The sequence below is a fragment of the Malassezia restricta genome, chromosome VI (assembly GCF_003290485.1).
Source record: "Malassezia restricta chromosome VI, complete sequence".
In the NCBI taxonomy this organism is placed as follows: domain Eukaryota; kingdom Fungi; phylum Basidiomycota; class Malasseziomycetes; order Malasseziales; family Malasseziaceae; genus Malassezia; species Malassezia restricta.
Genome location: NC_040198.1, coordinates 98,258 through 125,652, shown reverse-complemented (window position 1 = coordinate 125,652; position 27,395 = coordinate 98,258). Strand labels below are relative to the sequence as shown.

Below are 27,395 nucleotides of genomic sequence, written 5' to 3'. Positions count from 1 at the left end.
ATATGAGACCTACACATCTATCATGTCTTCATGCTAACGAGGGAGGGGGAAAACAGGGGGAAGACAGTGTACGTTGCCGTAGAATCATTGCCTGGCCTCTTTCAGCCTCGACTTGAACCGATTCAGTCGCTGGTTGTATGCCAGGCGCGATTGGTACTCGTGTTCATTCGCGCCGCCCGACCCACGATTACGAGGTGCCACCTGGAATCCAGTGGTGACTGACTGAGGGATGCCCACATGACGGCGATTTTTGTCCGTGGCAAACGCCGATTCATGGAGTTGGCTTGAAGGATTATGTGGCGAGTTCTGGTGCCATTCTGCTTGCGCCACTTGCCGATCACGGTACGATGCCGAGCGCTTTAGAACCGGCCGGGTCCATACTTCAACGAGATGCTCGGCCACCCGATGAATAGAAGGTTCGACACGCTTGCATAATGTGTAAAATACTACCACACGGCCAAGTCCACTCATCTTCAAGCTGATTGTATCGATGGACATGTTTTCCAGTACCCCAAATAGTTCCTTTTGGATATTCAAAGCAGGCAAGCTACGGTCAGGCAATGGCTCCAGCCATCGCTTGACGCCCTCGAGCAAGTTGTTGTCCATAATGGCTTGTTGCAAGTGCGTTTTTTGTAACGTACTTACCACACGCGGAAGTAGACGAAGCTTTGCGGTGGCTGGCTGCCTGAAGCGATTCGCTTCTTCGTCCTCGTCCGCCGCAGCCAACATTTCGGCTCGTAAAGCAGACACTTCTTCATCAGCCATCAACTCAAGATCATCATCACCCGTTTTGCGCCGACGAGTATTTCTTCTCTTGTTTGAATTGAGTGCTGCCTCAATGCGCGCTTCCACTTGTGCACGGATTTGCGCTTTCCCACTTAATGGCTCCTCTTCATCTTTATTCGTCTCATCGTTACGAACTTCGGTATCATCTTGCGCTGGCTCACTGTGCTTCTTTTTTTGACGCTTTGGCTCCGGATCAATCATATCTTCAGTGACTTCGCGGCGCGGAATGTGGGGCAGATGATCTTCGCCGCTTTCGTCATTGATTTCCGTCGCTGGTTCAGCATTTTGAGTGCTCTCAACCACGGGCTGTGTCACTTCATTTTCGATTTCTTCGTCTGAATCTACGCCAAAAATATCAGCATGTTCCTGTCACAGAATTAGCTTTCATCGTTTACGTACGGTGCTTCGTGCGGCCATGGCTTTGTCGAACAACTCACCGTGCCGCGATGCTGGGCCGACGTAGCAGAGTAAAAACCTCCACACAATACACGCCTTCATTTATGAGGGCCGTTGGTCAGCTGCTTCTCGGACGACTTGCCGCAACATAAGTCGAGATTGGCAGCGGCCCCCGACCACTCGCTAGTTTATCAAAGCGAGACTCTCCAAGTTCGCCAAATTTCTCCGAAAGAATATGGCAAGCTACTCTGCCAGTGGAGCAACACCAGGAAACGGGTCTGCTGGATCGAACGGACATGATACTTCTCGTGGCAGCGTCCCAGACTATAGTCTTTCCGGAGTACTCCATTTTCTTCAGAGTGAATGGCGTCGCTATGAACACGAGCGAAATTCATGGAACATTGAGCGCGCCGAACTTCGTGCCCGTATTGCTCTCTTGGAAGGTGAACGTCGAAGTGTTGATAATCTCAAGACTGATTTGCTCCGCCGTATCAAGATGCTCGAATTTGCTCTTCGACAGGAGCGTATAAGAAGCAGCCAAAATAATTCAGGCTCGAATTCAGCCACAGTTAGGAACTCCAACGATCGATTTTCTGTCGGTGGTGGAAACGCTTCATTAAATGATGATGGACACGACATGAATAAGCAGCTACAATTTCAAAGTAACGGTGTCAAACTACCTATAGGCATGAAGGATTCGAAGGGACGCGCCAAAAGTCGGGCATATCTTCAGCAATGTCTTCAGGAGATCGCATATCTCACAAGCAACATCACACTCAACCCGATAATGAATCAGACCAACTCTTCCGAGTCAGAAGGCCAGGCATCTCAGGTGTCTCGTCCTATGTTTATTGTACCCGATGAACCTTCTGCGGAAATACAAAATGACGGAAATATGGTTAAAGGCTCTGTACCCGTGCAGGACACATCTACTCATGATGAACTGGAGGTAAAGCAAGCATCTCGACCCTTTCCTGATAAGAACGCACCAGAATCTAAATCTGCTCTGGCAACGCAAGAGGCAAATCCAACCTCCTTTAGTGTTGCTGAGAGAAATTTGACATCACAAAACTTAGCGAATGTACCCGATGTACAACTCTGGAACTCAAGGGGCACGATCGACGCTCATTTTGACTCTATCAACTCTTTGGCATACGACTCTTCAGGTTTCGGGTTTTTCACAGCTTCTGATGATTGCACTATCAAATATTGGCGCCTTTCATCACCTGAAGCACCTAACAATAGCACAGAGGGTGCCAATCCCAAACTTCTCACGACATTACGTGGTCATGAAGCAGGTGTAAGGTGCTTAGTGTACTCAAAGAAGCTTAATAAACTTTTCAGTGGCAGTCTCGATGCAACCATACGCCAATGGACGTTGCCTGAGGAAACACCCATGAAGGATGACCCCATTTTGGATTCTCTTCAAAGCTCTGTCTTTACCAAAAATACTCACGCTGTCCACGACATGTCATTATTCGCTCTGAATGGAAAAGAGGATGCACTACTGGCCACTGTATGTGCCGACGGAACCGTAAAGCTGTGGTTCACGGAAGATGCATCAACGCCTACCCCTTTCCTTAGTTGGGATTACTATGGAACCGATCCAGATGCCGAAGTAAAAATGGAGCGCCCATCTATGGCATCCTTACCCCTTCCGACTTCTGTAACCTCATGTCCGGCAGATTTGAGGATATGCGCTGTATCATTCTCTAACGGCGTTCTAAAATTATTTGATCTAACATCTGGACGTGAATTAAAGCATTTTGCTAGTCCATCTTCCTCATTACCGATCAATGCTGTTGTTGGTCATCCGACTTTACCGCTGGTCGCAACTGCCCATCAAGACCAATATATACACATGCACGATATTAATTCGAGTGCGTGCACGCTATCCTTACACGCCCACGAAAATGGCGTCGTTTGCCTTGACATTGATCCGTCTGGACTCACACTGGTAAGTGGTAGCTCTGATGGGAAAGTCCGGTTTTGGGACTTGGTGAAATCCAATGAGAGCGAACAGATGGCTTCCGACGCTGCTAAGCAGACCTATACGGCAGTGTGCTTTCAAGAAGTCTCAGCGCATCAAATAAAGCATGGCAAGGGCGTACTCACTTCTCTATATCATCCAACTTTACCTTTCATTGCAACGGCGGGTGCAGATGGCACCGTTCATATGTTCGGGTAGACTCGACACAGTTGATGCTACTGTACAAAATAACTTGCGATATAACGTACAATCCCCTTCATGTCCATAGATTATGAATATTAAAAACGCAAAACATAATTGTCTCATAAGAGACACTCTTCTCTGATCATGATTGTCATCCTTACTGCAGGGACCATGCTAATCTTCTCTGTATCGTTCCAATTTTTTCGTATGCTACCCGAAGGTGCACACGGTAAGCTCGTGTTTCAATACGACCCCTCATGATAATTCTTTCACATCAAATACTTCAAGTCTTGGCCGTTTAATTCTAATTAGTCATCCTTACTGTATTGGCATGAGCGCGGAGTCTGGGCTTATAATTAGTTGGCACGCGATTTTTTCTTGTATCGCAATTTGCCAGGAAATCCGTGCCCTTCTACTCTAACAAGGACGCCGTTTTTTTCTGGACACATTGAATTCTCAGTGCCTTTTGCATCCTTCACCTACATTAGTGGAATTGTACATATATCAAAGGTCCACGTCTTTCCTCCAGAGACTACCCAATCTTTTACTACTTTTGTTTCAACAGTGCATGGCTTAAACTAGCCCAGTCTTTCGAAGTGTGAAAAGCCTGTCCTCCATATAATGTCTGACGAAGGTTTATCACACGCGCTCGATACGCTTTCAATTAGGGCTGATATCCCCGCTGCAAAGCAGGTGAGGGGCAAGAGTGAGGGTGACATACCATCTACCTATACGTCAACACCTCTGGATCCACCTTCAGCTCTTTATCCATTTCCATTTGTCAATGGGAACGACAAAAGCAGCAATCCTTCTCAATTTCCTAACTTATTATTAAATGAATCAGTTTCGGATGCGAATAAGCCACTTTACCCACAAAAACGCCCTAGTGACCCAGGCTTTGGCGGTGTGTCTTTGGTGTCAACACCGGCGAACTTACCAGGTAACAGCGTTTTCAGCTCTCCCGGACTCCTGAATGCTTCTGGTGCCCAACGACCCCCACCTTCCTTTTATACGGGCCCTTGGGGTCTTCCTCCGCAACCTGGCGCGACTATGTCAATCTCGACTGATCGATCTGCTTCTCCAGGTAACAATACTGTTCTTTCACCCACCGTTCCCCCCACTCCTGCACCTTTGAGATTTGGAAATAACGTACCAACGGCTTCAACGACGTCTCCATCTGGCGAAGCTGACATCATTCCCACTGCCATTGTGATTAAAAACATACCTTTCAATATTAAACGTGAGCAACTCCTGCATCTTATCAGGGACATGGGTATCCCTGTGCCTTACGCATTTAATTATCATTTCGATCAGGGAATCTTTCGAGGACTTGCCTTTGCCAACTTTCATTCACCATCAGAAGCCAATGAAGTTGTTGCTGCATTGAATGGTCTAGAGGTTAGTGGCCGGAAGCTGCGAGTAGAATACAAAAAGGTGCTTCGTGCTGGTGAAAAAGAGCGAATTGAAAAAGAGAAAGCCTTGAAACGTCTTAATATTCCCCAAGCGACTGAAAGAGATTGGAAACGAGATGGCAAATGCCTGCCATCGGAACTCTCTCCTTTTAACGGTCTCAATACTTTGAACCCAGCATCCGCTGCTATTGTGACATCAGGACTACCCATAAAAGATAATCATCAAAAGCTCACACCTGAGGTCAGTAAGCCTTCTTTCATCTCGCGATCACCCCAAGGAGACTCTCATGATTCTTCTCTTGACCTAAATGACGCATTCACCCTTGAGATCTACTCACGAGTACTCCTTTTCAAGGACGATCGCATGCGCGATGAATTAACTTTCTCCAAGTCTTTCACATCGGCCGAACGTCGAGTGGTACACTTGGTGTCTCAGAAGCTCGGATTACACCACTCCACTGTGGGCAGCGGTGATGATTGCTATGTCATGGTATCAAAATCTGGTTCACTACCTCAGGGCTCAAATATCAGGGATTTGCCTTCCGTGTTCGTAACGGATCGTCTGTCTCCGCGTGGGACTTTGTCGACGAAGAAATCTGTTCCTGATATGCGTCGGCACACGTTGCAACCAGACATTCAAAGAACTGAAAGTCCCAACTCATTTTCCGGACTAGTGCCACCATCGTCAAACAACTTAATGCCTTGCAGGTCGAATGGCAGTTTGCATGACGTATATTCCCTTTCCCCTGCTCCACGATTCGATGGTTTTAGCAACTTTGGATCTCCTTTAAATTCGCAAAACTTGTTTGCTTATCCTGTCGATGCCTCACCTGTACCGTATATCATGCGTCCGCGCAGTGCGGACATTGATGCGTTGGAATGTGCAGGACTACAGGGGAGCTCATCGTCCAGCATCAATCGCTCGCGCTCTCCGCTGCATCGTCCACATTCGCCTCTGAGCCAAGGAGCTCACTCATCTCCTGTTACACCGCTTGGAAATGGTGTAGGGCCGCTGGATTATGCACCCCCCTCAATCGGAGCAGGTATTTTGAAAGGTGAACCTGACCTGCCAGTCTACCCCAGCGCTCAACGAGAGGGTTTCTCGGACTTCGCTGACGCTTATCCAGCACGCTTTTCCTCTCTTTCTAGCGATGAGTACTTGAAGCCCGATTGTGATGTTGTCTTACCAACGCACTCTGCTCCTTCGAACGAGAAAGAAGTCAACCCATTGCACTTGATTCCGCCGACTATCACAACCAGTTCCACCAGTGATGATAATTAAGTGATTTGCACTTTTCTGACAATTTTGTTACAGATATTCATTCAAGTTTCGATACCTTCTCGTCTATCCATGCGTGGCATGGTCTTTTCGAATTAGGCATTGCATGATGTTGATATATATTACATAGACGCGATTTATTTCATAGTTGCCACGAGTCTGCGAACATATGCATCATACGCTCCACTTACTGTTTTGTTTTAACCACGCACTGTTTCTCGTTCATGGACGTGAGCGCGGTTAAGCATTACAGCGGTCCTGAACATTACACAGATCTCTGTTTTGAATTCAATCAAGCTTCCACTGCAAATCATAATGTTCAATTCGTTCCTGTGAGGCGGGGGCGCATAAAAGCGTATTCTCGTCGCAGCACCGCAGGAATTGTTTGGAAGGAGGCACCTTTCCTCGTATCGACTAGTGCAATTAGTACCTGCATCGAACTAAGTGAGAGAGCTTTTTTGGATGCTAGAAAGAATGGTGTACCAATGAATGACACCCGTACACAAGCAACAAGTCATTATCCCATTCAATTTTTGATGCCTTCTGACCTCTCGCCTCAGCGGCCAACTTCGTTGGCTTGGGTTCAACCTCGGTCATGGGCCGAGCATGCAGCTTCTCCTGTTCAGAATAAAGGGAGGTCTGCACTGAAATTGCATTCTCCAGGCATCATAATCCATGCACCGTCCTCCGAATCATCTGTATCTCATCCGTCCACTCCCACGCGACAATATAAGCCAAACATATGGAGTTCCCCACGTTCTTCACTAACCGTCGAACAATTGTATGAAAAAGCGCATGAATTTAATCGAGCTCCGTTGACAATGCCGGTGGGATTAGTGAACCAAGGAAATTCTTGTTTTGCCAGTGTTATTCTCCAGATGCTTGTATACTGTCGGCCTCTCTACTCTTTTCTTACGCAACTAAACGCTATGGTGCCCCAGGATCTAACCAACTCAACGCCACTTTTGGAAGCTATATTCCAATTTTATTCAGAAATACCTGTGCTAACAAATCAAAACAACATGTTGAATGATGACTTGGATCCCATTGCACCCGATTATATATACGATGCTTTGCGATTACACAGACGATTCGACCTTTTTCAGCTTGGACACCAAGAGGATGCGGAAGAATTTTTTAGTTTGATTCTGAACACTCTTCATGAAGAAGTTGACCTTGTGTATCGTCGCACAGTGAAAAAGAAACAATCTACGCATAAACACTCTACAGCTTTAGAGCCTGTGGCTTCCAAAGATCCATATGCGGCCTACCCACCACCCTCGATAAATGATGATTCAAGTGATGATGAAATTGATGCCAGGGAAGTACAGCGCCCGCAAAGCCCTGATCAAAATGAATGGCTAGAAGTTGGTCAGAAGGGTAAAACGAGCCTAACTCGAACTAGTGGCAACACAGACAGCGAGTCGCCTATAACCCGAATGTTCGATGGAAAACTACGCAGCACGCTTTCTTGTCCTGGTACTAAAACTAGCATTATGCTTGAGCCCTACCGATCACTCCCACTTGATATTCAACCACCACATATACACACAATCGAAGACGCCTTGAGACAAATAACGGAACCTGAGATCATTTCTGGCGTGTGGTCACATCAACGTAATGCACCTGTGGATGCAACAAAGCAAGTTTGCATTGAAGCTTTACCTCCAGTCCTTGTTCTCCATCTCAAGCGGTTCGTGTTTGACGGAACATATGGCGTACAAAAAAGCACCAAACCAATACGCTTTGGTATGACGCTGGATCTTCCACAAGATATATTGAGTCAACCGTGTCGTCTTGTGTCGGCTTTTAACAAATACGCTTTATTTGGCGTAGTATACCACCATGGACGTCTTGCCACAGGTGGCCATTATACTGTGGCCGTACGGCGTCAAGACAATTCAGGATGGATCCACATTGACGATACCTGCGTTTCACCTATACCTGCTGAACAGGTCGTCTCTTCGGCACTTGGAAACAAGTTGGACATGGGCCAGGCCTATTTGCTGTTTTACCTAAGGCTTGAGCAGTAATGCAACATACTTGCATAGATATCCATGTAGTTATTACAAAATCTGCTACAGAAGCTCGTCATCATCGTCACCTCCCACTTCCTCAGTATTGTTCTGAGTTTCAGTTGAGGGTCGTGATAGATTTGATGCGGCGACAAAGGCAGGTGCAGAAGGTCTTGCTGCTTTGGCACTGGCGTTCCGTGCTTCAACCATGGCCATCGGATCAGAAGGTGTAACCTTACTTGCGGCATCATCAGGCGCTGCATTAGCGCTTGATAGAGCAGATGCCATCACAGATGACGCAACATTAGCCATATCGGTGTTATACTGAGCTTGTACTGAGCGCTTAATGCGGAGCATTTCACGGAATGTATCTTCTGTGCCATTTTGAATCTCAAAGTTGTTCCATACCTTCCAGAACTCCGTTTGTGTCTTGGGGTTACAAAATTGCGATGCATGCGCGTAAATAGCCCTGGCCCTATCCATTTCACCCAGTTTACTTTCGAGGACAGCAAAACGCAAGCACATCGAAACTGCATCGCGGTCTGGCAATATCTCAATGGCAGCTTCGTAGATAGGTCGCGAAGCCACCAAGCCATAGTTTGCTGCTGCTTTCGCAATGTAGTACAAGAACATTTCGTACCGATCTTTTTCAGAAACAGAATGCGCGGCACGCTCATAAATACTCATGGCCTTTCGCACGAGTCCATACTTTTCTTCAAGCTCGCCATACTTGAGGTATAATGGCTTACAAAGGTTAGCTGGACATTTGTCCAAAGCCTGCTCAAACATATCGCGGGCGCGTTCGAGCTTGCTTCCACCATAGCGTGCAACGAACTTGCTCAAATACACATTCCACAATTCAAATGCGACTGGGTAAGTGAACAGTTCTACGCCACGTTCATAAACCCTAAAAGCATCCTCATAATAGTGCTGCTCTTCGAGAAACTGAGCAAAATTAATGATGGTCTGAGCATTAGCAATCTTGAGTTCGAGAATCCGATCAAACGCATGTTTGGCACTTTCAAGCGTGCCTATAGCCTCTTCCAAATCAGTGTAAAATGACCAGAGTTTCAGGCTCTTGAACAATCTCGTCTGTGGCGAGAGAGAGTCGTCATAATATGAGACGTTTTGAATTTTACTCTGACTGCTTGGCGAGCTTGTAGCCCGTGCCATAACTCGCAGTGCTTCATTATAATTGCCATTACGGAGTTCCATTTCTGCCCATGAGCACCATACTTCAGCGAGATCATCTACACGCTTGTAAGGAACTTTAATGGCGCGTTCAAATATCTGTCGAGCAGACGTGACATCTCGTTCCATAGATCCAGGCTGTTTACGACCCTGGCTTCCTCCGTCCTCATAAAATTCAGCAAAATGGATATAAAGCCGATGTAAATTGGCTGTAGCTTTACGAGGGTTGATAATCTCCAGTGCCTTTTTGTAGGTCGCAATAATTTCTTCATCATTTTCACCCCACAATACCACACGTTTTTCCCATTCTTGTACATCATCCTGATTTCTGCGAAGCATAACATCATTGACCAAAAAGGGCCGACGCTCCATTAGTTTCTCAAATTCTAACATGCGCTGATCGATTTCGGCTTCTTGATCTTCTTTCGGCGGCGCATTTTCATCCTCTTCGTCATCTTCCAGGTCCTCCATCATAAAGCTAATTACATTCTCGCTTGATTCAGCGTATGCATCAAATATCTGCGTAAAGTCACGCACAGTCAACACCTTTTTCATGCCCTCTTCAAAGATATTCCAGGCTGTGTCCAAATCTCCTCTTTTGATGTAGTACGTGGCCAAACCCGCCCACAGTCGTCCTGCTTGGTCAGGAAACCGAGCGAGCCCGTCACATTCTACAATTTGACGGATGGGCAAGCGGGAAGAATCAAGCACATTGATATCATACTTAGTAACAGCTTCTTCCGAATCGTAGCGAGGTAGCGCCTTTTCCTCTTGTAAAGACAAACCAATCGCCTCCGGAAACCGCTCAACCAACTCAAGCCAGTCAAGTATGAGATGATAAGAGCTCTTTCCATTCGGGCTCGTATATTCACCATGCCAAGCCTTTCTTGCTAGAATCAGCATCAGTTTTGCTGCTTCAAGAACTCGACTTTTTTTGGCAGGACTCAACGTATCATCGTCCTCGTCCTCGTCATCACTTTTCGAAGAAGATTGCAAGGCATTTTTCGATCCATCGGAGTAGCAAGGTTCGTCTGGCATTTCAAGTAACATGGTACAGTATTGTTCTGACAGACTTGGATCAACGCTCAAATAACGACGCCATACTGCTCGAGCCGTCTCACCACAGCAGAGTTCAGCCCATCGAAGATAAAGCTTCCAGACACGGAGGTGCAAAGAGCCCGGCAATGTACGCAGTGCTCGGTCGAAAGTGCGTCGAGCATGCGTTTTTGACAAAATGGGAGAACATGCAGGGTGTACAAAGAGTGTCAGATAATCGAGCCAGATGCGGGGCATGTTAGGAAGCCATTGTAACGCGCGTTCATATGCAGCAGCGAGACTACGCCATTCTTTCCATCCAAGTGTTCCGTCCAGCGCAAAATGCCAATATTCCTGTAATTCCTCTTCACGCCGCATGTCAAGCAAAGCAGGACCCATTTCCAACGATGGGTTTGTGGTCTGTAACAGGCGTTGGCGGCGCCCAGCTGATCCATCATGTGGTTCACCAAGCACGAAAAAAGCGCGTGCGCTCAAGTATCGCCGCCATAGTTTATATGATGTGGGGAATACAGATAATGCGCGTTCGTATAAACCAACAGTCCTTTGCAAAGCTAAGCGAAGCGCCTTATCACTTAAGAATCCAAGCAACTTTACGCCGTCTGATGACATTTCTGGGTCTGGTATGGGCCTTTTACGGTAGTTTGTCTCTTCCACGTGAGATATATAATCCATCCATGTCCGTATGTTATCCGGGTTTCGGAGTAGTTCTTGCTCAAATACCAAGTCATCAAAGGGAATTAGGTCCTCATGTGTTGAAGGTGACGGTATAGGAAAAGTAAGCGGAAAATTTTCAGCAATCCGATCGATCACTTCATTATTAGCACTATTGGTACTGGTTGACATCGTCTCAGCCTACCCCTAGTGCCTGACTATCGTGCAAACTTGTCAGTGTGTCAATCAGCGAGAAAACACTATGTCGGCCGAATTCTGTTCCACCATACCACAACATCGCATGGTCCATCTCGGACCGTGGCAGGTCTCTGAATGTCGCAATGCGAGAAAGTGAAATCAGGGACTCGCGTATTCCTGCTCATATATCAGATGATGCTTTAGATGACTATATAACTGAACTAATTATCGAAGAGGCGCGCATGAAAGACCCCGCATACCAGCGTGAATACCAGCGCTCTACCGCAGCAAGGCTATTCGCGCGACCTCGAGAGCCATCTACGCGTACTAATAAGAGGTTTCTCGCTTCCATGATACGTAATGCAGATTCGCACAATCAAAGAAGATCAGCAGGTGGATTCAAGGGCGAGAAGGAGCGTCCACAGCAACGCACTAGCCGTTGGGACCTTGCGCCAGGAAGCACTCGCAAAAGAGTGCATCGCGATCATGACCATACAGAAAATGCGTCAATACCATCTCGAAATCGTTCTAGATCGCCTACCTATGTTAAAGAAAGACCGTCAGAGCCTGAACCGCGACCATCGCCTAAAGTACGTCTATGGGACCTAGGAAAAAATGTTTGTTTATAGTCATGTCATTCGTTTCATATACAAATGAGAAAGTAGCGCGAACAGGAGCACTAGAACAGCAAGCCCAATGCCAATTACGGGCTGTACTTTAGTTCTGACTCCAAATCGAATGGTAACCGAGTACATTGCTCCAGGCTCATCCGTTGTTTTCACATACAAGGTCTGGTTCAATGCGTGGAACTCATATTCGCCATGCTTCACGACAATTTCTGGAACAGATCCATGCGTCAGGTATTCTGGTACGAAAATCTCTGTTATCGCACTTTTCGGATCTTCTGACGTCGTATCCATCGCTCGCCACGTGAAGGTGAATGTGCGCGTGCGACGGTTCCACGACGTACGTTGAGGGATCCCTGCCACTTTACACGCATACGGACGAATAATGGCATCAAGTGCACGTCCACCTTGATACTCGATTTTATCGTAATGCGTATTTTGCTTATCCTTCGCAGGTAGTTCTAGGTTGATAATGGAAAAATCTTCCATATTCCATTCATCACCATGAGCGACGGTGTTGGAAGGATTATAATTCCAAAGTGTGAAGGAAACCCAGTTTTTTTCCATCGCAGAAATTAATGCATCGAGCAATGTAACTTGCACACTATAGTCACCAGGATTCCTAATCAGTGACTCGTTTACATCGTAGGGGATACCGACTTCACCAAGTAGAATTGGTACTTGGCCCAATGCATCACGTCCTCGGCGACAGAGGGTTGTGATCTGATGCAAGTAGTTCCTAAACAGACCCCATGTGCCGAAGTACAGTGCACACAACAAAAACATACCTCGGCCCAGTCCTTGAACATTTACACTCATACCGCGGTACGACTTAAAAAACAACACATTTAAATCGTAAAAGTGAGGTGCGTATACAAAGTTACTGGGCCGAGGCTGTGGTAAAATTGTCTGTGTTGTGCACGGGTGGGGCTCTTTACCATGACCCCAACGAGGCATAAATTCGTTCGGGATCGGCTCCACCAAGAGAAATAGAGAGGGAGACGATCGTCGAACACGTTGGTCGAATTTCTGAACAAATGGCGCATAAAAGTCTCTGTACCATTCAACAGGACGTCGCTGTTGGCCCGGACGGGGATCCACATGGAAGTAGTCAGCCTGAAGCACAATGGGCTTCTGCTTTTTTTCGTCCCAGTCCCACACGCCGTGTTCTCTCCACAAACAACCGTCTTGTTTGCGAGTATTGGGGAAAGACTGTGAATCTGAACTCTTGTACCAGGCGGAGAGACCTTGTGGATCGACGCGTGTATAATGAGATAAACGCGAGGGGACGGGCCAAGTTTTGACATAAAATGGTATCATCTGCGAATGGCCATCACCTAGAGCTAGACCTTGTAAGGCAGAAGGATAATGACCAATATGCAGGTCAGTCAAATAATTCCAGCGATTGAAAGAATACAAATTCACGTATCCTCGATGCGGTTCATTCATTAATTCAATACCAATTAACGCTGGACATGAAGCCAAGGCGTCAACCAGCTGGCCGTAGGCTTCCACATAAGCATTCTGAAGAAAGTGTTGAATGTTGATCGCATCTTTTTCATCAAGTATTCTTCCTTCAGTGTCACGAAGTAAGCACATCTGAGGTGCAAAAACACTGCCGGCCCAAAACAAAGTATTCATAGTACAGGGTGCCATCTTCTGGTAACCCGAAGGCCAGTTGAAGGGTCCCGTAGGTTCTGTCTTACCTGTAGGAGGCTCACTTTTCATTCGAATACCTCCTGCTCCTGGGACGAGTGCTGCTCCTGTTGGTTCAAGATGATTTCGGTTTAAGCTTGCAGCGCTAAATGTCTGTTGTTAGCCCGGATTACGCACCCAGCCTGGTGCACCACTACCACCACAGAGTCTGCTCCAAACATCTTGATGTGCATTGATAATACATTTCAAACCATAATCCGAAAAAATGCCAAGTAGGCTTCGCAAATAGGCGACATAAGCTTGATCGATGGGGTACTCAGGACAGGGGCCCTCATGGGAAAGAGCCTCCCACGTTACGAGCAGACGCACCAGAGTCAGACCCCATGTGCGAAGACGCATGCAATGTTCAGGAGCCTCTTCAAGGGAGAACGGTCTATTCACAAAGGTCAAATGTTCAGGGTCCGCATATGTTTGGAGCACGTTTCGTGGTTCAGATGGTCTCTATGTTAGAGATGGACACGTACAATTTGCTTGCTCCTCCTACATTGACTCCACGTAGAAGTAGGACACGACCATATGCATCACGGAAATACTGGCCATCAAGTAGAATGGTTCCACCTATTGATGCATCCGATAAATCATGTGCCACCATTTCTGTTGGTAGATGACGGCTGATACTACAAAGGCTGGGCGTTTGATTTCCCAGGTGATTGCTCCACAACAGCCGCGGTTTACGAAGCGTGCAATGGAATTCCACCTTACACTAAATCTCTACGCTCGTTAAAGCGGCGATGCCTTGGTGTGACAGATGATAGATCATAGAAACTTTTGGATTTGACTGAAGACGCACCATCAGTCCAAAATGATCCGAAACGCGAGATGGGGCTGTGAAGTGAATCCATGAAACTGTTCGAATGAACAGCCTGTGATGCGTTATGCATAGATGCGTGTGGACTGGTTCCATTGCTCCTTATTGCTGATGTATACTGATGAGAGCTGCGCGATGAATTTTTCAAAGCATAATTTTGATCGGATGATTGAAATGTGGCAGCGCGATGAGTCGCATGGTGCGGTGAAATACATTGACGAGGAGAAGTATGCGTGAAAGACATCGAAGTCGATGATCGTTGTGGCTTCCGTTGACCACGAAGGATAAAAAGTATAGAGTCTGTTAAACTGCGCACAAGATCGTCACTGTATTTGAGAAGCATACTTAGCTCGGCATCGTGCCAACGTGCTGGTATGGTTTCATATGGGCCATCGAGCACCCTTTCACCTTCCATGCGCTGGTTGAGTTGCGCATGGACAACATTGTGCAGTTTTTGATTTAAAGTATCTGCAAGATGTGCTGCTGTTTCAAGCTGTTCCACAAGCTCCGTGGTTGCATTCGGGACCACGTTCGTTCTCTCTCGCAATTTTTGACACTGTTCCAGGGCCAGCCGAATATTGTGCGTATGCTGGGACTTGAAACTGAATGAGTCTTGTTGAAAAATAGTCTGAGTGCTGGACTGGGGTATAGGTGGACCACCTTGGTGTTGGGCCATGTATGCATCAGGAGAACTGAGATGCGCGTCGCTTAGATGTGCTGTCAAAGCATTCATACTCGCGCTGCGGTGCGTTTTTATGTCACGTTTGGGTATCATGTAATGCGGTTTCGCAGGCAAACTAAAAGGAACGCGCCGATTCGTTGTCCTGCGGTGGATGTATTCATCACCCAGATCTGGTGGCCCACCCGAACTCGGAGGCGTGCTATGTTGATCACGCCACGTTTTAGCAGCAACTGATGGCGAATCCAGGGCACTTTTCACATCAAAATCATGCTTTTTTGATGAAATTGCTGTAGACGCACTAGTTTCTGCTTGTGATGAACGACGAGGGTATAAGTTCCGTGGTGAGGCATGATACCGACCTTCCTTAATCAAACTCGCAACTTCTGCTTCATGATATGTGCTTCTTCGCATTCTGGAGACGCTGGGTGAATTATATGTGTCCGGCACACTACCCGTCTCGACCTCAACGGGTGATGTTTCGCTCATGTGCAGGGCTCGTTCTAGGTTACGAAGAGCTACGCAGCTTCGACAGTGCGTGCAATGGAGGCGCGTGCTTCTACTCCACATCATGCAAGCGTCTGGAGTCTTTGCATGGCCTCCAGGCACATGGCGAAGCACGGACCTTGAATGAGCCACACATGCGAAGCATCTTGGTACAACATCTGTTCTCTACATATACAGTCAAGTCATCATATCTACACCACACGACTCTTCAAAATTAAGAACAACAATGCATCACGGAGGTATTCACGACTTAAGGAAAAAAAAAAAACTCATAAGATTCCCCATGGAGCGAGGAGCAAATCATGCTTTCTCAGCGATTTTGATGATTTTACTTTCCATTGCGTTCAAGCCCTTTTTAAAGTGGGACTTGTACGACTTGGAGTCGTGCTTTCCGATGTCGATGATCTTGTGCTTCTTGTAATACTCACCTGTGTCAGACAAGTATTGTTGCTCAAATCCAAGCCGAGACAGAGACATCATGCCTGCCAAAAACTTGGCAGTGTTAAATCCATCACCATAGCCAAGAATGTCACTCAACACGTGATGATGGAATCCTCTGCGATTCAGGGCACCTTCGTGTGATTCGCTACGATGTTGCAGCGTGTGTTTGTTCTTCTTTGATGATCCATCGTGTTTTGAGGCATGAGACTGACTTTTCTTTACAGCAGCATTACGCCCTGAATTCTTAGTGGAGCCAGAAGACTGATTGGCACCACCATCTTTGTTACAGACACTCAGACTTTTCCCTTTCGTGTCGCTCCTGTACTTTGATGGAAGTTCCTGAGAAATGATCTTCTCTGTCACAGTATTGATAGTCTTATTTGTAATTTGACCGTCTAGACCCCAGGCGTTGTATGAATTTTTCATATATCTGGGAAGAACAGACTTGAAGCACCAACCAGCATTGCTGCTGCAGTGCTCCATATTCCAGCTCCAGAACATGACACCAGCAGTAGCATTCAAATATGTGCTAGTTTGGGCTCGACAATAATCTGATGTTGCGGCTCTCTTGTTATTCGAGTTTCTCAGTGAATTCGGATTCAACGCACATGACCATTCACCCACGACCATGTTGCCACGCGCCTTATCAGCCAAATCGGACATGGATTTTTGCACCTGACCTTCGATATGAGACGTATGTTTTGAAGCACTCATATCCCGATCCTGCTGAGTGTAGACAAAATACGAATGCGTATCTTGCACGACAAAGTCATCACGCTTGCTGACAAACTCAGCACCTTGAGACGGGCTGAAAGCATCATGGAAATAAAGTGGCATGTCCCTAGACTTGGTTTGAGCTTTGCGCATGGCATCCATGGTCCTAGAGTACCATTTCCAAAGTCGCTTTGTATTATGCGGCTCATTCAAAAGCTCAATCCCAATCACATTAGAAACATCCTCTAATTCTTGGACGAGCCATACCAAGAGCTTGGTCATCTTGTTCTCATTGAAATCGTTAAAAAAGTCAGCCTTTCCGTTATTTACTCCTGAGTGTGGTTGACCATTCTGAGAGCCATATGCGCCGTGCATATCAATAAGCACTCCGATGTCGTTATCGTCCGCGTACTTGATAGCTCTTTTAATATACTTCCAAGCGTTGACGTACACTTTACCATATGGCTCAAAGTCTGAGTTTTTCGTAAAATTTGACCCAGGTAGATGCCAGTATCCAATCGGAAGACGAAGTGTGTTGAGGCCCAGCGACTTCATTTCAACAAAGTCCTTAGCCTGGATCCATGTATCCCAATGCTCTTCCAAACGAGCCTGTGCACTCTTCATACCTTTTTCAGAGCCACCGTATCCATTGAGAAAGTCCATCTCAGACGCCTTACCGTCTACTGCACAATCAAACATGGAGGGCGCCATCCAGTTTTCCAGAACAAACCATGAACCACCATTCACACCAATCTGCTTACGGTAGCGCATGATGTTGGCTCGAGTTTGATTGTATGGAGGGAATTCCACATTCAAAGAGTCTTTGGGAGAATATTCATCCAGAACATTGCAGCCAGCGCCAACCGTCTTGCCTGACGAGTCCTTATGACTGGAAGCGACACGACCATTGTTTCCTTTTGATGACGATTCAGGAACATGAAGTATGGAGGGCAGACCCCAGGATGCTGCTGAATGATCTTCAGTCCCTGATTTGTGACTGCTTACAGCACCCACACGGCCGTGACTGGAAGAATCATTGGTTTGAAGAACGGGAATCGGCTTGTAGTTGGCAACCGACAAGGAAAGAGTCGATGCGACTTTTGTGAAGTCCAGCAAAGTAGACGTAAGCTGCATTTCACGAAGAAAAGCGTGTATGTATTTGAAAGATCCGACCAGCGGTAACCAAAGGAAAATGAACTCGCCACGGCCAGCGTTAGCAGATAGATCAAGTTCTCAGAGGCTCTAGACTCCAGGCCTAAAGCAAAATGATAAGGGAAGGGGACAGATGTTTTGCGCTCAGCGCTCAAGAATGGGGTTAGGGGGGTAAGAGTGAAGCAGATACGAGTATGTGCGCGCCTAAATACTTGCACACTTGTTCTACGTCTAGGCGACCTATGCATTAACATCTACGTACGCCCAGGTCGCTCCGGCCAAGGAATTGCGACAATCAATTTCTACCTCCACCTCCATAATCATGGGCACTGATCGGGGCCATTAGACAGTGGGGTCATCACAAGTCTATGGCTTACGTTTGCTAGACCCGAAGATCTCATTATGCATGAGCACTGCAATTTTTACCACATGTGCTGCACGGCCGAGATTTTCGAGACCACGAGCCACGCTGCCGGCACCAGCTGGTGGGTTGAGCAAAGTAGAGCCAAAAACAAGTCCAATGTTATGAGCTGCCATAAGGTTCAACTTGCTTGACTTGGCCACGAGTGTGAGATGATACGTTACGCGTTGTAATGCCAAGTAATGACACTTAGGGAATGTGCGAATAAGATCGCGCATAGCCTTGACACGGACTTCATGCTGAGTTATCCGCTCTGTTTCGATCAGCATATCATAAGAGGCGTAGGGTACCAAGGGCTCAGGTAGCTCTCGAAGCCACTGCTTCACTACGCTTGATAACACATGAACATCAATACGAGAGAACGATATTTGATGAATAGACTTCGTATCGAGTTGATTTTGCAGCTCATCGATGGCATTCCGGGTACCACTGATACGGTATATACCTTGTTCATGTAGTCCACGAGCTTCTATTTCTTCGAGTACACGCTCAATAGCAGGTGGGAGAGGTAGCCCGCCATTACGAATACTGAGCTCATGCAGCGGAACTCTGAATACGCAGGAGGCACTTGCGCGTCCCAAGTACTCCGCCACATGCGCCGCATAAGCTCCTGCATCAAAACACTCCGACATACGCACATGTGGCAGAGCTTGTAGACAGGCAAGCCAGCGGCAAAACTCATCGTAGTTGGGCAGCTTCAGCGTGCACTTTTGCCCGTTCGGTGAGACCATTTGAAGAACAAACGGATGCTTGTGATATGGCCACACCACTAGCAAAGCGCCGGTACAGCAAAAGGAACCAGAGGCACGCGTTGTTGGGACGGCACGAAGTAACGAATCATCCGGATAGTGAAATGGATCAAGTACTGACGTGTCTGACACATTTTGCAACCCATCTGATGGTGGAGTGGGCAAATCTTTCTGCTCCTCCACAGATACATCCGGTAAGTCGATTGCTTTAAGCAGCAAAGCTTTTACGGTTTTTCGCTTTTGCTCACGCTCCATCTCAAGTGCACTGAAGAGACATACAGGAGCTGCAGATGGCATATAACCAAAGGACGTCTCGAGAGCAGCATCCTCAAGCACCATGGTATTTGGCCAGGAAGCCTTGTCAATGAAATCTCGAAGCCACACAAGACGAAGTCGAGCTACGCTGAGGCATGCTTCGATCGGTATGCACCGCTGTTGCAGCTTGATAGCATCGCTCACAAGATCCGTTGCAGACATATATCGATTAAACTCAATGAGCGGAGTCTTGGAGCTGCGAGCCTTAGCACGTACAGCCCAGTGAGCAAATATAGTGATAGTCCATCCAATGTCAGGTGTGCATGGAGGCAAATCAGGGGGAAGTGTACATGGCGCTGTTGCGAGCAAGTCGAGCCAAGCAGTGACGCCTCGCTCAGAAGCCACGTGCTCCCACGCTGCACGGTAAGCCTGCGATCGGGAACTAGTCAGTCCCTCCAACACGGCATACTCTAGAAACGTGACAGGAAGAGGTGCACGCACGCCTGCATCATTAGTCGTGGCGCGGCGCATCGTATGTGCCATGGATGCCCGACTTAAAAGAACAGCGTCAACAAACTTATGTATTCGTGCAATGCGTCGCAAAAGTCCAATACGTGGTTCCGTGACTTGAGCCTCAACCCAATCTCTCAACACTTCATGAATCTTGCAAAGTTCTTGCACGGAGCGCGGCAATATGTCCCACAGCTTCGTCTCTGTCGTACCACTTGAACAATGTGTCACTGCTGGAAGTCGGCGAAGCAGGCGATACATACTCAGACACGTATCAGGATCACTTGAAGCAGCCTCGAGCCATGACTGACGATCATCGTGCATTTGCTCAAACATAAGTGCAGTCAGTACCAAGTCGTGTGAGCTGACCAATGAGTAGGGAAGAGCCATCATGGACTCAAGGTACACGACAAGATCCGTGGCTGACAGTGTCCAATCAAATGCACGACTCACATGATCATTGTGGGCCAAACCAGTGTTGGCAAAACAATCTAGACCCAAAGCTGCAATCGCATCTTTTGGAAGAGTGGGGAGCATATTTAAAAGCTCGCGGATGGCATCCACCAGCACGGGTGACTCAGATGAAATAGCAGTACATTCCGATAAAATGCTGTTCAAAAACTTGTACAACGTATCGAAGAGCACCAAGTCGGCGATCCATTCGCATGGATACAGCTCGAGCCATCGATGTAACGACTCTAAAACGCGGAGACGAATTGTTGTCATACGATTGGCATCCACAGGTTCACGCGCGTATTGTGCATTGGGAGAGCGCTTCCATGACGGAAACTGATTCGGTACATTGGTACGAGCGAAGTAAGCAAGCTCTCGACAAGCACTTTCTGCTGCATGCCAGCGCTGCATCAACGATTCCAGTAAATCAGAAGCAGAAATCCAACTGCGATACGATAAGAGGCATGCATCTCGGAACATGGATATATTGAGGTCCACACCTAAAATCTGATATGTAATCGGCTCCGTACGAGGCTCAACTGGGGCGCGCACCACAAGATGATCTGTACCGAGTACGAGAATGTCCAGCAAACGGGTGATTGTTGCAGCGCGTATTTCAACAGAAAAACGCTTTTCAGGTTGCGCGCTGATATCACGAGCCGACTTTCGTGCGTATTCTTCAGATGAAATATTGTTCGTGGTGACAGATTTGGCTCCTACAAGACGAGGATGCATGGGATATAGAATTAATTCGTCACTCATAGGCACCTCATCAGCCTGGGCGGCGACACGAGCCGCACAACGTCCACATGATGCATAAGCACGGTCTGTCTCGGAAGACATGAGCACATCGCGACGAGCCATGATTGTATCTGCCACGGAACGCGTTGGCATAATAGCAGGAAATACCATGGGGAACATGAAAAAAGCGTCGCCATCAGGGACACATTTCGTCGGCCAATCTGCTGGGTTTTGCACACGCGTACTCCGGAATACACGCCCGTCGACGATTACTGCGCTGCCCATATAATCCGTCACGCCAGTTTGGAGCACAAATTCGTATGTTGACAAGCGCTGGAAAAGAGCCTGATACTCATATATGGGTGCTGGACCCATCGGGATAGGCATGCCATTCTCGAAGAGTGTACCAAGACGAACGGCCAAAGTACGCACACGGTGGAACTCAGGTTCTTGCGATGCCACATGTACCTCGACGCGCGCATTGGCAGCAGACTTTGTGGTAGATGCATCAAGGATACCCGCATTTCCAAAGTATGGGATACCTCCGGGGGTCGTTGCCACATGCCCAGCCCCATCTACGGTCCATACAGGCTCGACGGGGGCATGCACACCCTCGATCCAGCCAAAAGATGCAAGCTTAGGTGACCATTGCATAGTGACAAGATCACGGTTGGCAGCAGGTAAGCCACGCCATAATATATCGAGCGAAGCAACGGCCCTTGAGCACAAGGCCGCACAAACCGCCACCCAACCAGCCAAATCGCCAAGGTGCAAAAGGTTGGCACCCACTTTGATCCAATGCTGAAGCACAGTCACACGGTCAACGTCCATGGCATCACCTTGTCGCTCTGGCGCTTCGTCGACCAGCAGCTGTCGCATAATAACATGTGTAAGCCAATGGGGGCGAGTTGCGTCGAAGCGGAACGAACGTAAAACCGTTTCAGTGACGCTGCTAGACAGCCTGTATGCCGTTACAGGCAGACGAAGGAACGAAGTGAGCCGGTCCACATGGAAACTGTGGATCTGTCGCGCGATTTCACTAGGGTCTTGTTGAACAAATACAGCCACATTCCAACATCGAGATAACGATGCGAGATCAGTACGCAAGGAGCCAGCCACACGTAAAGGCTCATTGAGCCAATCAGTTGGTGCACAAGCTTCTCCTAGCTGCACCTGCTTCCACCATTCATTCAGCTGCTGACGCATAGGTGCGTATGGCGTCGATTCAACTTGCGACAGTTGTGTGATCATTGATTCCATTGCTGTGAAAAAGTGCTGGTCGTGGCCAGGGTGTAACAAAGGCCGCTTCCAAAGCAATAGCTCGACAAACTGAGCGACACGCTGCACATCTGAGCTCGTCGCGGTGCAGACACCCAAATACTCACTCAACGCATTCAGGAAAATGTGCCAAGGCACATGCGTCGTATTAAGCGAATAAAAAACAATATGCAGAAAAGTTTTGGTGTCCGCTTCTTGTCTTAGCAAGCCACCCGACGGACGCTGTGTTCCAAATACCAATTCATGTGCCAGAGCAGCAGGCGTGCCGCGATCAATCCGAGATGCCCAAGAGCTTGGAAATACATCATCATTCACTAGATGCAGTTCTGGATGCTTGTTTGGACTTTTCCATGAAGTGTATGTTTCTCCATCATCGACAGTCAATGTTGTACACGAATCAGGAATCGTAGTCGATTGACTCACCGAGTCATCATCATCGGGCTCGACCGTCGATGAACTAATCGTGTCTGATGCATGAAAGGTGCTGGGCCATTGTGTCGACCGAATTTGAAAAGTACGCCGTACCTCAGGAATCATCGGTGTAGGAACTTTGTAAAACATCAGTGTGTCACTTATCAAGACAGCTTTGAAAGGGCGCCATCCGCGCCCAGGGTCTTTAAGCTCAGTATTTGCCACAGTATCAGAAAACCAGGCAATACTAAACAGACCCGTGCTGCGTTTGATAAATCCTTCCATCAAGGCCCCTTCTTCGTCATTTGATCGAGATGGATTGGAAAACCAGAAGCGGCCCAAGCGACGACGGGAGCCATTCCGTGCAGATGAATCGGAAAAACTCCTTTGACTGCTGGAAGGTGTTGAAATACTAGCTTCACGACTTGATGTCCGGTGTACAATATCTCCCATAAGAGGTGGGGAAATACCAGCATGAGTTGCTCCCATATAATGGCCGTCTTTGGAACGCATAAAACGAAGAATTGATCCTGTGTAGCTGCTCGAATGTCCACTCCTCAGCACACTCCCACTGCTGTCCCACGAGCTACGCTTGTTCGAGTCTCTGGATGAAGCAATACCTGACAAAGCACTCGGTGTTCGCATACACAAACACACTAAGAGCTTGACGAGGGCGCGCGAAGACGACACGCATTATAAGAAAATGTCAACGATCAGGCAGCGAATTAATGCACGAGCCCTTTGATTGCCTTCTGCACATTGAATATGTCGCGATAGAAAGAACAACGAGTCAATGCCTACCCATTTGAATAGCCTGCGCCACAACGCAACAAAGTAAGCTAGCCTTTGGCTGTCGGAGAAAGGCGCTAAAATCGAGGATATAAGCATGCGGACTCTATGGCGCTTATGTGACCCGCCCCACTAACAAGTCCAGGCATGCGCGAAGGCAGAGCAGCGACACCTGCGCTGGCCACATGCATGAAGGCCTCATGATCGACACACTATGACACGTAGTGAGCAGGCTCGATGCTAGAAGCCATGGGTAGTATATTTATGATCGGCATGTATCACATAAAATCATCACAAACAGCACATTGATAACAAAGTGTGCATCTAGTGGTGTTTGTCATGGTGGTCTCCGTGGTGATCCCAAGGGTGGCGCCAGCCCTAACATAGCAGAAAAAAATGGAAATGAAATACGTCGCAAGACGGAGTACAGTCCAAGACATCGCACACCATCGTACAAGCGCATTCCATACAGAAAAAAGAGTGTAAGCAGCAACATTCCATAACGAAGCGTCTCAACATACCAGCAGCACAGGACCATCTTCCTTCATGCGCACTAGAATCCAAAACCACATCATGCCGCCAATCAAGGTAGCAGCAGCACGGTGGCGAAACATGGGTCGATGAGGGTGAAACCCAAACATCGGACGAAACCAACCTTTACCAGCCATTTTACACTAGCGTCAGCAAGGTGATTGCCGCACGTACGATTTGGTATTGTAGCCAAGCCGCAATGCCTGCTCCCTGGCGGCGACGGCCCATACGTCGAGCCACGTGAGCTCGGCCGAAACGCGACAAGGCTTGCCCCGTCGCCCGGCTTGGGACGCTGGCGTCGTACGCGTAAGGCGACCGCGACAGAGCGGCATGAGTCTGAACGTTAACGGGTATCCGGACGAAAGTCTCTTGAGTGATGCAAATGTGTTTGCGCGACTCGAACCGTTAGTTGATCCGCTCACATCTGCGCTTCATGAAAAATCATTAAATGTGCCGAGCAAGGGTACTCTTCTGAATGGACAACAATTATGTGAGTTTTTGTATGAACTTGATACATTCCAAGAAGACGTGCTTGGATATCGGTCCGCTCGTCCCGCGAATCCTGGCGCACAGTTACCATCTTCGCGCCATCCTTTGCGTCTCCCTGCAGCTCTTTTGCAAACGTTTGCGTCTTACACAAACTTTGAACCATTGTCGTCAGACGCACCTCTTTTTTCCATTTTTCTATCATGCTTTACATTTTTAGCCGAGCACCATGAATCTACTTGGGATCTGAAAGACAAAGAAAAGCGCAATATGTATGTGGAAATGATCGCGCGAGTTCGAGCCGAATTGCGAAGCAAGAATCTCATTCGTCCCGTTCGAATTGCAGCTGCGAGCGACGTGACACAGGCAGAAGCTGCTCATTTTCAGAGTCTTGCTGGTAGTCTGGGATTTGAGTGGGTCGAAGACGCAAGTCAAGCCACACATGTGCTTCGCCCTTCGACCGCAGAGCCTGCCGCACCCTCATCTAGTGATGGACCACCACCGGAGTCGGAATATTTCCGTACTTTAGCACACCATGATAAGAAGGTGCTGATTCATGTATGGTATCGTCCTGACTCGTACGATACATGGATGCCTGACAAGGACTTTTCCGAGCCTGAGCCTGCTCCTGCGCCGCGCACCTCCGCGTGGTACATTGATGGGCGCTGGCTGCGCGACTCTCAATTGTACAATGAAATTATGAATGAAGAAGACTACGAAGCGGAAGAAGAAGCAGAGACTTCGTCTGGTGTAGTTGGCTCAGGAAAGGATGAATCTCTTGCAAATTCGGCCCCTTCGTCTGAACAAAAAGAGGATGCACGGCGTTCCAAGAAGCACAGTTTACCTGACACGATAAGTGATGACACTGCATCAAAGCGCATAAAAATACTGGTGGGCAATCGCTCTGTGGGCGCACAAGCCATTGACTTATCTGGATCGCAACCTATTCCTGGTAAAAAGTATGAGAGTGAGCCTATTGTGTCTGGTACGCTGGGTAACTTGCCAACTATGGAAGAGGTTACAAATACGTCGTCACAAAGCGAACATCTCCCTGTTCGCTCGGCTAACGCATCGGATGCGGTTCATGATGCTACGCATGACGAGGTATTGCAGACTGCCAGAAAGTACTTGGCCGAACAGACACAAGAGGTAATTATCCCTTCATATTCAACATGGTTCGATATGTCTACTATCAATGCAATCGAAAAGCGCTCGCTGCCCGAGTTTTTCAACAACAAGAATCGAAGTAAGACACCTACTGTATACAAGGAGTACCGCGACTTTATGATCAATACATACCGTCTGAACCCAAGCGAATATCTCACTTTCACTGCGTGTCGTCGTAACCTTGCTGGTGATGTATGTGCTATCATGCGGGTTCATGCCTTCTTAGAGCAATGGGGTCTAATCAACTACCAAATTGACCCGGAGACGCGCCCTGCTTCGCTCGGTCCACCCTTCACTGGTCATTTCCGTGTACTCATTGATACTCCCCGTGGACTGTCGCCAATGCATCCCGGGACTCGGCCTGATGCACCTATCAAGTCAGAGACTGCTGCTACAGCTACAAGCACCGTGCCCATGGAAGGCACATCGCTAGAGTTGCGAAAATCTATTTTCCAATCAACACTGAAGGGCTCGAGACCGGTCGACTTTGCTGAAGCTGAGTCTCTTGCAGCACAAGCAGCCCAAGAGCTTGACGCGCAACAAGACAAAAAGCCCGCGTATGCATGTGATACCTGTGGTGCGGACTGCACGCCTTCGCGGTACCAGAGCGTCCGAGTCAAGGAATTTGCCGTATGCCCGCCTTGTTATTTGGAAGGACGTTTTCCCACCTCCATGTACTCAGGGGATTTCGTGCTCTTGGACCACTCTGCGTACAAACAAGCTGGTCATGCTGCAGGTGCCGGTAGTGTCAGCGGAGATGACTGGACTGATGAAGAGACACTCAAGTTACTTGAGGGCCTGGAGATGTACGAAGAAGACTGGAGTTTAGTGTCTCTGCATGTGGGTACGCGTTCCAGGGAGCAATGTATCACCAAGTTCATCCAATTGCCTATCCAGGATCCCTACCTTGATGGTGCCACACAGAAGGATCTGGGGGCGCTGCAATATGCGCCTCGTGATCCCACAAGTGGGCAAGCTGTTCCTCTGCTTCCATTTGCGCAGGCTGATAACCCTGTCATGAGCGTTGTGGCCTTGTTGGCGAGTGCCGTAAGCCCCGCTGTGGCGGCTGCTGCCGCCCAAAGTGCCCTTGGAACATTAACAGACAAGGTGCGCAAAACTATACAAGATGCCGCTGGACAAGGCGCGCCATCTTCTGAACAAGGAGAGACTGGAAAGGATGCATCGTTGGAAACGAAAGAGACACTTGACAATTCAGGTGCACCGACCGAGGAAATGGATGAGGACACCGCAGCAGCTAGATCATCATCCAACGATGAGAAACAGAATACAGGTGAGACGATTCCCAAGAATGAAGTTGAGCGTGCTGCCTCTATCGCTCTAGGTGCATCTGCCTGCAAGGCGTATGTGCTAGCCAGCCACGAGGAGCGGGAGTGTCAGCGCCTAGTGCAGCAAGTGATTGAGCTTCAGATGAAAAAGATGCATCTGAAGATGAGTCAATTCGAAGAACTAGAAAACTTACTGGAAGGAGAACGCCGTTCAATCGAGGCCGCCAGAAAGCAACTTTATTCTGATCGTTTGGCAGTGCAACGGCAATTGGCTGCCGTGAATGACCTTCTTCGCAAAGCAAGCACCGCTCCCCAGAATGTGCGACCTGATGAGCTGGCTCGTGCTAGCAGTTCTGTGAACGGTGTGCCTCAACAAGGCCCTGTGATTCGTCGAGCACCTGGTACGAATGTGCCTACGGACAGCAACGTCGCCAGAATGGATGGATAAAAGTAGGTCATAGCTCGCGACTTGTATCCAATCTCTTTATACTGTCACGTGGCCTACCTGGAATTGATCA

General features: G+C 48.0%; 12 protein-coding genes and 1 non-coding gene across 13 annotated transcripts; 5 read left to right on the top strand and 8 right to left on the bottom strand.

Annotated features, from left to right (window-relative positions):
- Positions 1-84: 84 nt before the first annotated feature.
- Positions 85-1,203, bottom strand: MRET_3423 (transcription factor SPN1; the record flags this gene model as incomplete). The annotated part of the gene is made up of 2 exons (XM_027630050.1): positions 85-1,152; positions 1,186-1,203. The coding sequence occupies 2 exons, from the start codon at positions 1,201-1,203 to the stop codon at positions 85-87; spliced, it is 1,086 nt and encodes a 361-aa protein (XP_027486147.1).
- A 214-nt stretch (positions 1,204-1,417) lies between these two features.
- On the top strand, positions 1,418-3,370 carry MRET_3422 (WD repeat protein involved in ribosome biogenesis; the record flags this gene model as incomplete). Its single annotated transcript, XM_027630049.1, has 1 exon — positions 1,418-3,370. One exon carries the CDS (start codon positions 1,418-1,420, stop codon positions 3,368-3,370), a length of 1,953 nt encoding a protein of 650 aa, XP_027486146.1.
- A 104-nt stretch (positions 3,371-3,474) lies between these two features.
- MRET_nc0008 lies at positions 3,475-3,579 on the bottom strand. The gene has a single exon (XR_003525365.1). It is a non-coding gene; the product is annotated as a U6 small nuclear RNA (small nuclear RNA).
- A 397-nt stretch (positions 3,580-3,976) lies between these two features.
- On the top strand, positions 3,977-6,049 carry MRET_3421 (R3H domain protein; the record flags this gene model as incomplete). Its single annotated transcript, XM_027630048.1, has 1 exon — positions 3,977-6,049. One exon carries the CDS (start codon positions 3,977-3,979, stop codon positions 6,047-6,049), a length of 2,073 nt encoding a protein of 690 aa, XP_027486149.1.
- Positions 6,050-6,270: 221 nt separating this feature from the next.
- Positions 6,271-8,079, top strand: MRET_3420 (ubiquitin carboxyl-terminal hydrolase 10; the record flags this gene model as incomplete). The annotated part of the gene is made up of 1 exon (XM_027630047.1): positions 6,271-8,079. One exon carries the CDS (start codon positions 6,271-6,273, stop codon positions 8,077-8,079), a length of 1,809 nt encoding a protein of 602 aa, XP_027486148.1.
- Positions 8,080-8,124: 45 nt separating this feature from the next.
- Positions 8,125-11,151, bottom strand: MRET_3419 (pre-mRNA-splicing factor SYF1; the record flags this gene model as incomplete). The annotated part of the gene is made up of 1 exon (XM_027630046.1): positions 8,125-11,151. The coding sequence occupies one exon, from the start codon at positions 11,149-11,151 to the stop codon at positions 8,125-8,127; it is 3,027 nt and encodes a 1,008-aa protein (XP_027486188.1).
- A 149-nt stretch (positions 11,152-11,300) lies between these two features.
- MRET_3418 (uncharacterized protein) lies at positions 11,301-11,786 on the top strand (the record flags this gene model as incomplete). The annotated part of the gene is made up of 1 exon (XM_027630045.1): positions 11,301-11,786. One exon carries the CDS (start codon positions 11,301-11,303, stop codon positions 11,784-11,786), a length of 486 nt encoding a protein of 161 aa, XP_027486189.1.
- Positions 11,787-14,091, bottom strand: MRET_3417 (cellulase (glycosyl hydrolase family 5); the record flags this gene model as incomplete). The annotated part of the gene is made up of 3 exons (XM_027630044.1): positions 11,787-13,592; positions 13,617-13,938; positions 13,964-14,091. 3 exons carry the CDS (start codon positions 14,089-14,091, stop codon positions 11,787-11,789), a joined length of 2,256 nt encoding a protein of 751 aa, XP_027486184.1.
- A 106-nt stretch (positions 14,092-14,197) lies between these two features.
- MRET_3416 (uncharacterized protein) lies at positions 14,198-15,475 on the bottom strand (the record flags this gene model as incomplete). The annotated part of the gene is made up of 1 exon (XM_027630043.1): positions 14,198-15,475. One exon carries the CDS (start codon positions 15,473-15,475, stop codon positions 14,198-14,200), a length of 1,278 nt encoding a protein of 425 aa, XP_027486185.1.
- Positions 15,476-15,793: 318 nt separating this feature from the next.
- Positions 15,794-17,782, bottom strand: MRET_3415 (glycoside hydrolase family 5 protein; the record flags this gene model as incomplete). The annotated part of the gene is made up of 1 exon (XM_027630042.1): positions 15,794-17,782. The coding sequence occupies one exon, from the start codon at positions 17,780-17,782 to the stop codon at positions 15,794-15,796; it is 1,989 nt and encodes a 662-aa protein (XP_027486186.1).
- Positions 17,783-18,166: 384 nt separating this feature from the next.
- On the bottom strand, positions 18,167-23,263 carry MRET_3414 (Rho GTPase activating protein; the record flags this gene model as incomplete). Its single annotated transcript, XM_027630041.1, has 1 exon — positions 18,167-23,263. One exon carries the CDS (start codon positions 23,261-23,263, stop codon positions 18,167-18,169), a length of 5,097 nt encoding a protein of 1,698 aa, XP_027486187.1.
- A 468-nt stretch (positions 23,264-23,731) lies between these two features.
- On the bottom strand, positions 23,732-24,075 carry MRET_3413 (uncharacterized protein; the record flags this gene model as incomplete). Its single annotated transcript, XM_027630040.1, has 2 exons — positions 23,732-23,785; positions 23,929-24,075. 2 exons carry the CDS (start codon positions 24,073-24,075, stop codon positions 23,732-23,734), a joined length of 201 nt encoding a protein of 66 aa, XP_027486180.1.
- Positions 24,076-24,268: 193 nt separating this feature from the next.
- On the top strand, positions 24,269-27,325 carry MRET_3412 (SWI/SNF related-matrix-associated actin-dependent regulator of chromatin subfamily C; the record flags this gene model as incomplete). Its single annotated transcript, XM_027630039.1, has 1 exon — positions 24,269-27,325. One exon carries the CDS (start codon positions 24,269-24,271, stop codon positions 27,323-27,325), a length of 3,057 nt encoding a protein of 1,018 aa, XP_027486181.1.
- Positions 27,326-27,395: the final 70 nt, after the last annotated feature.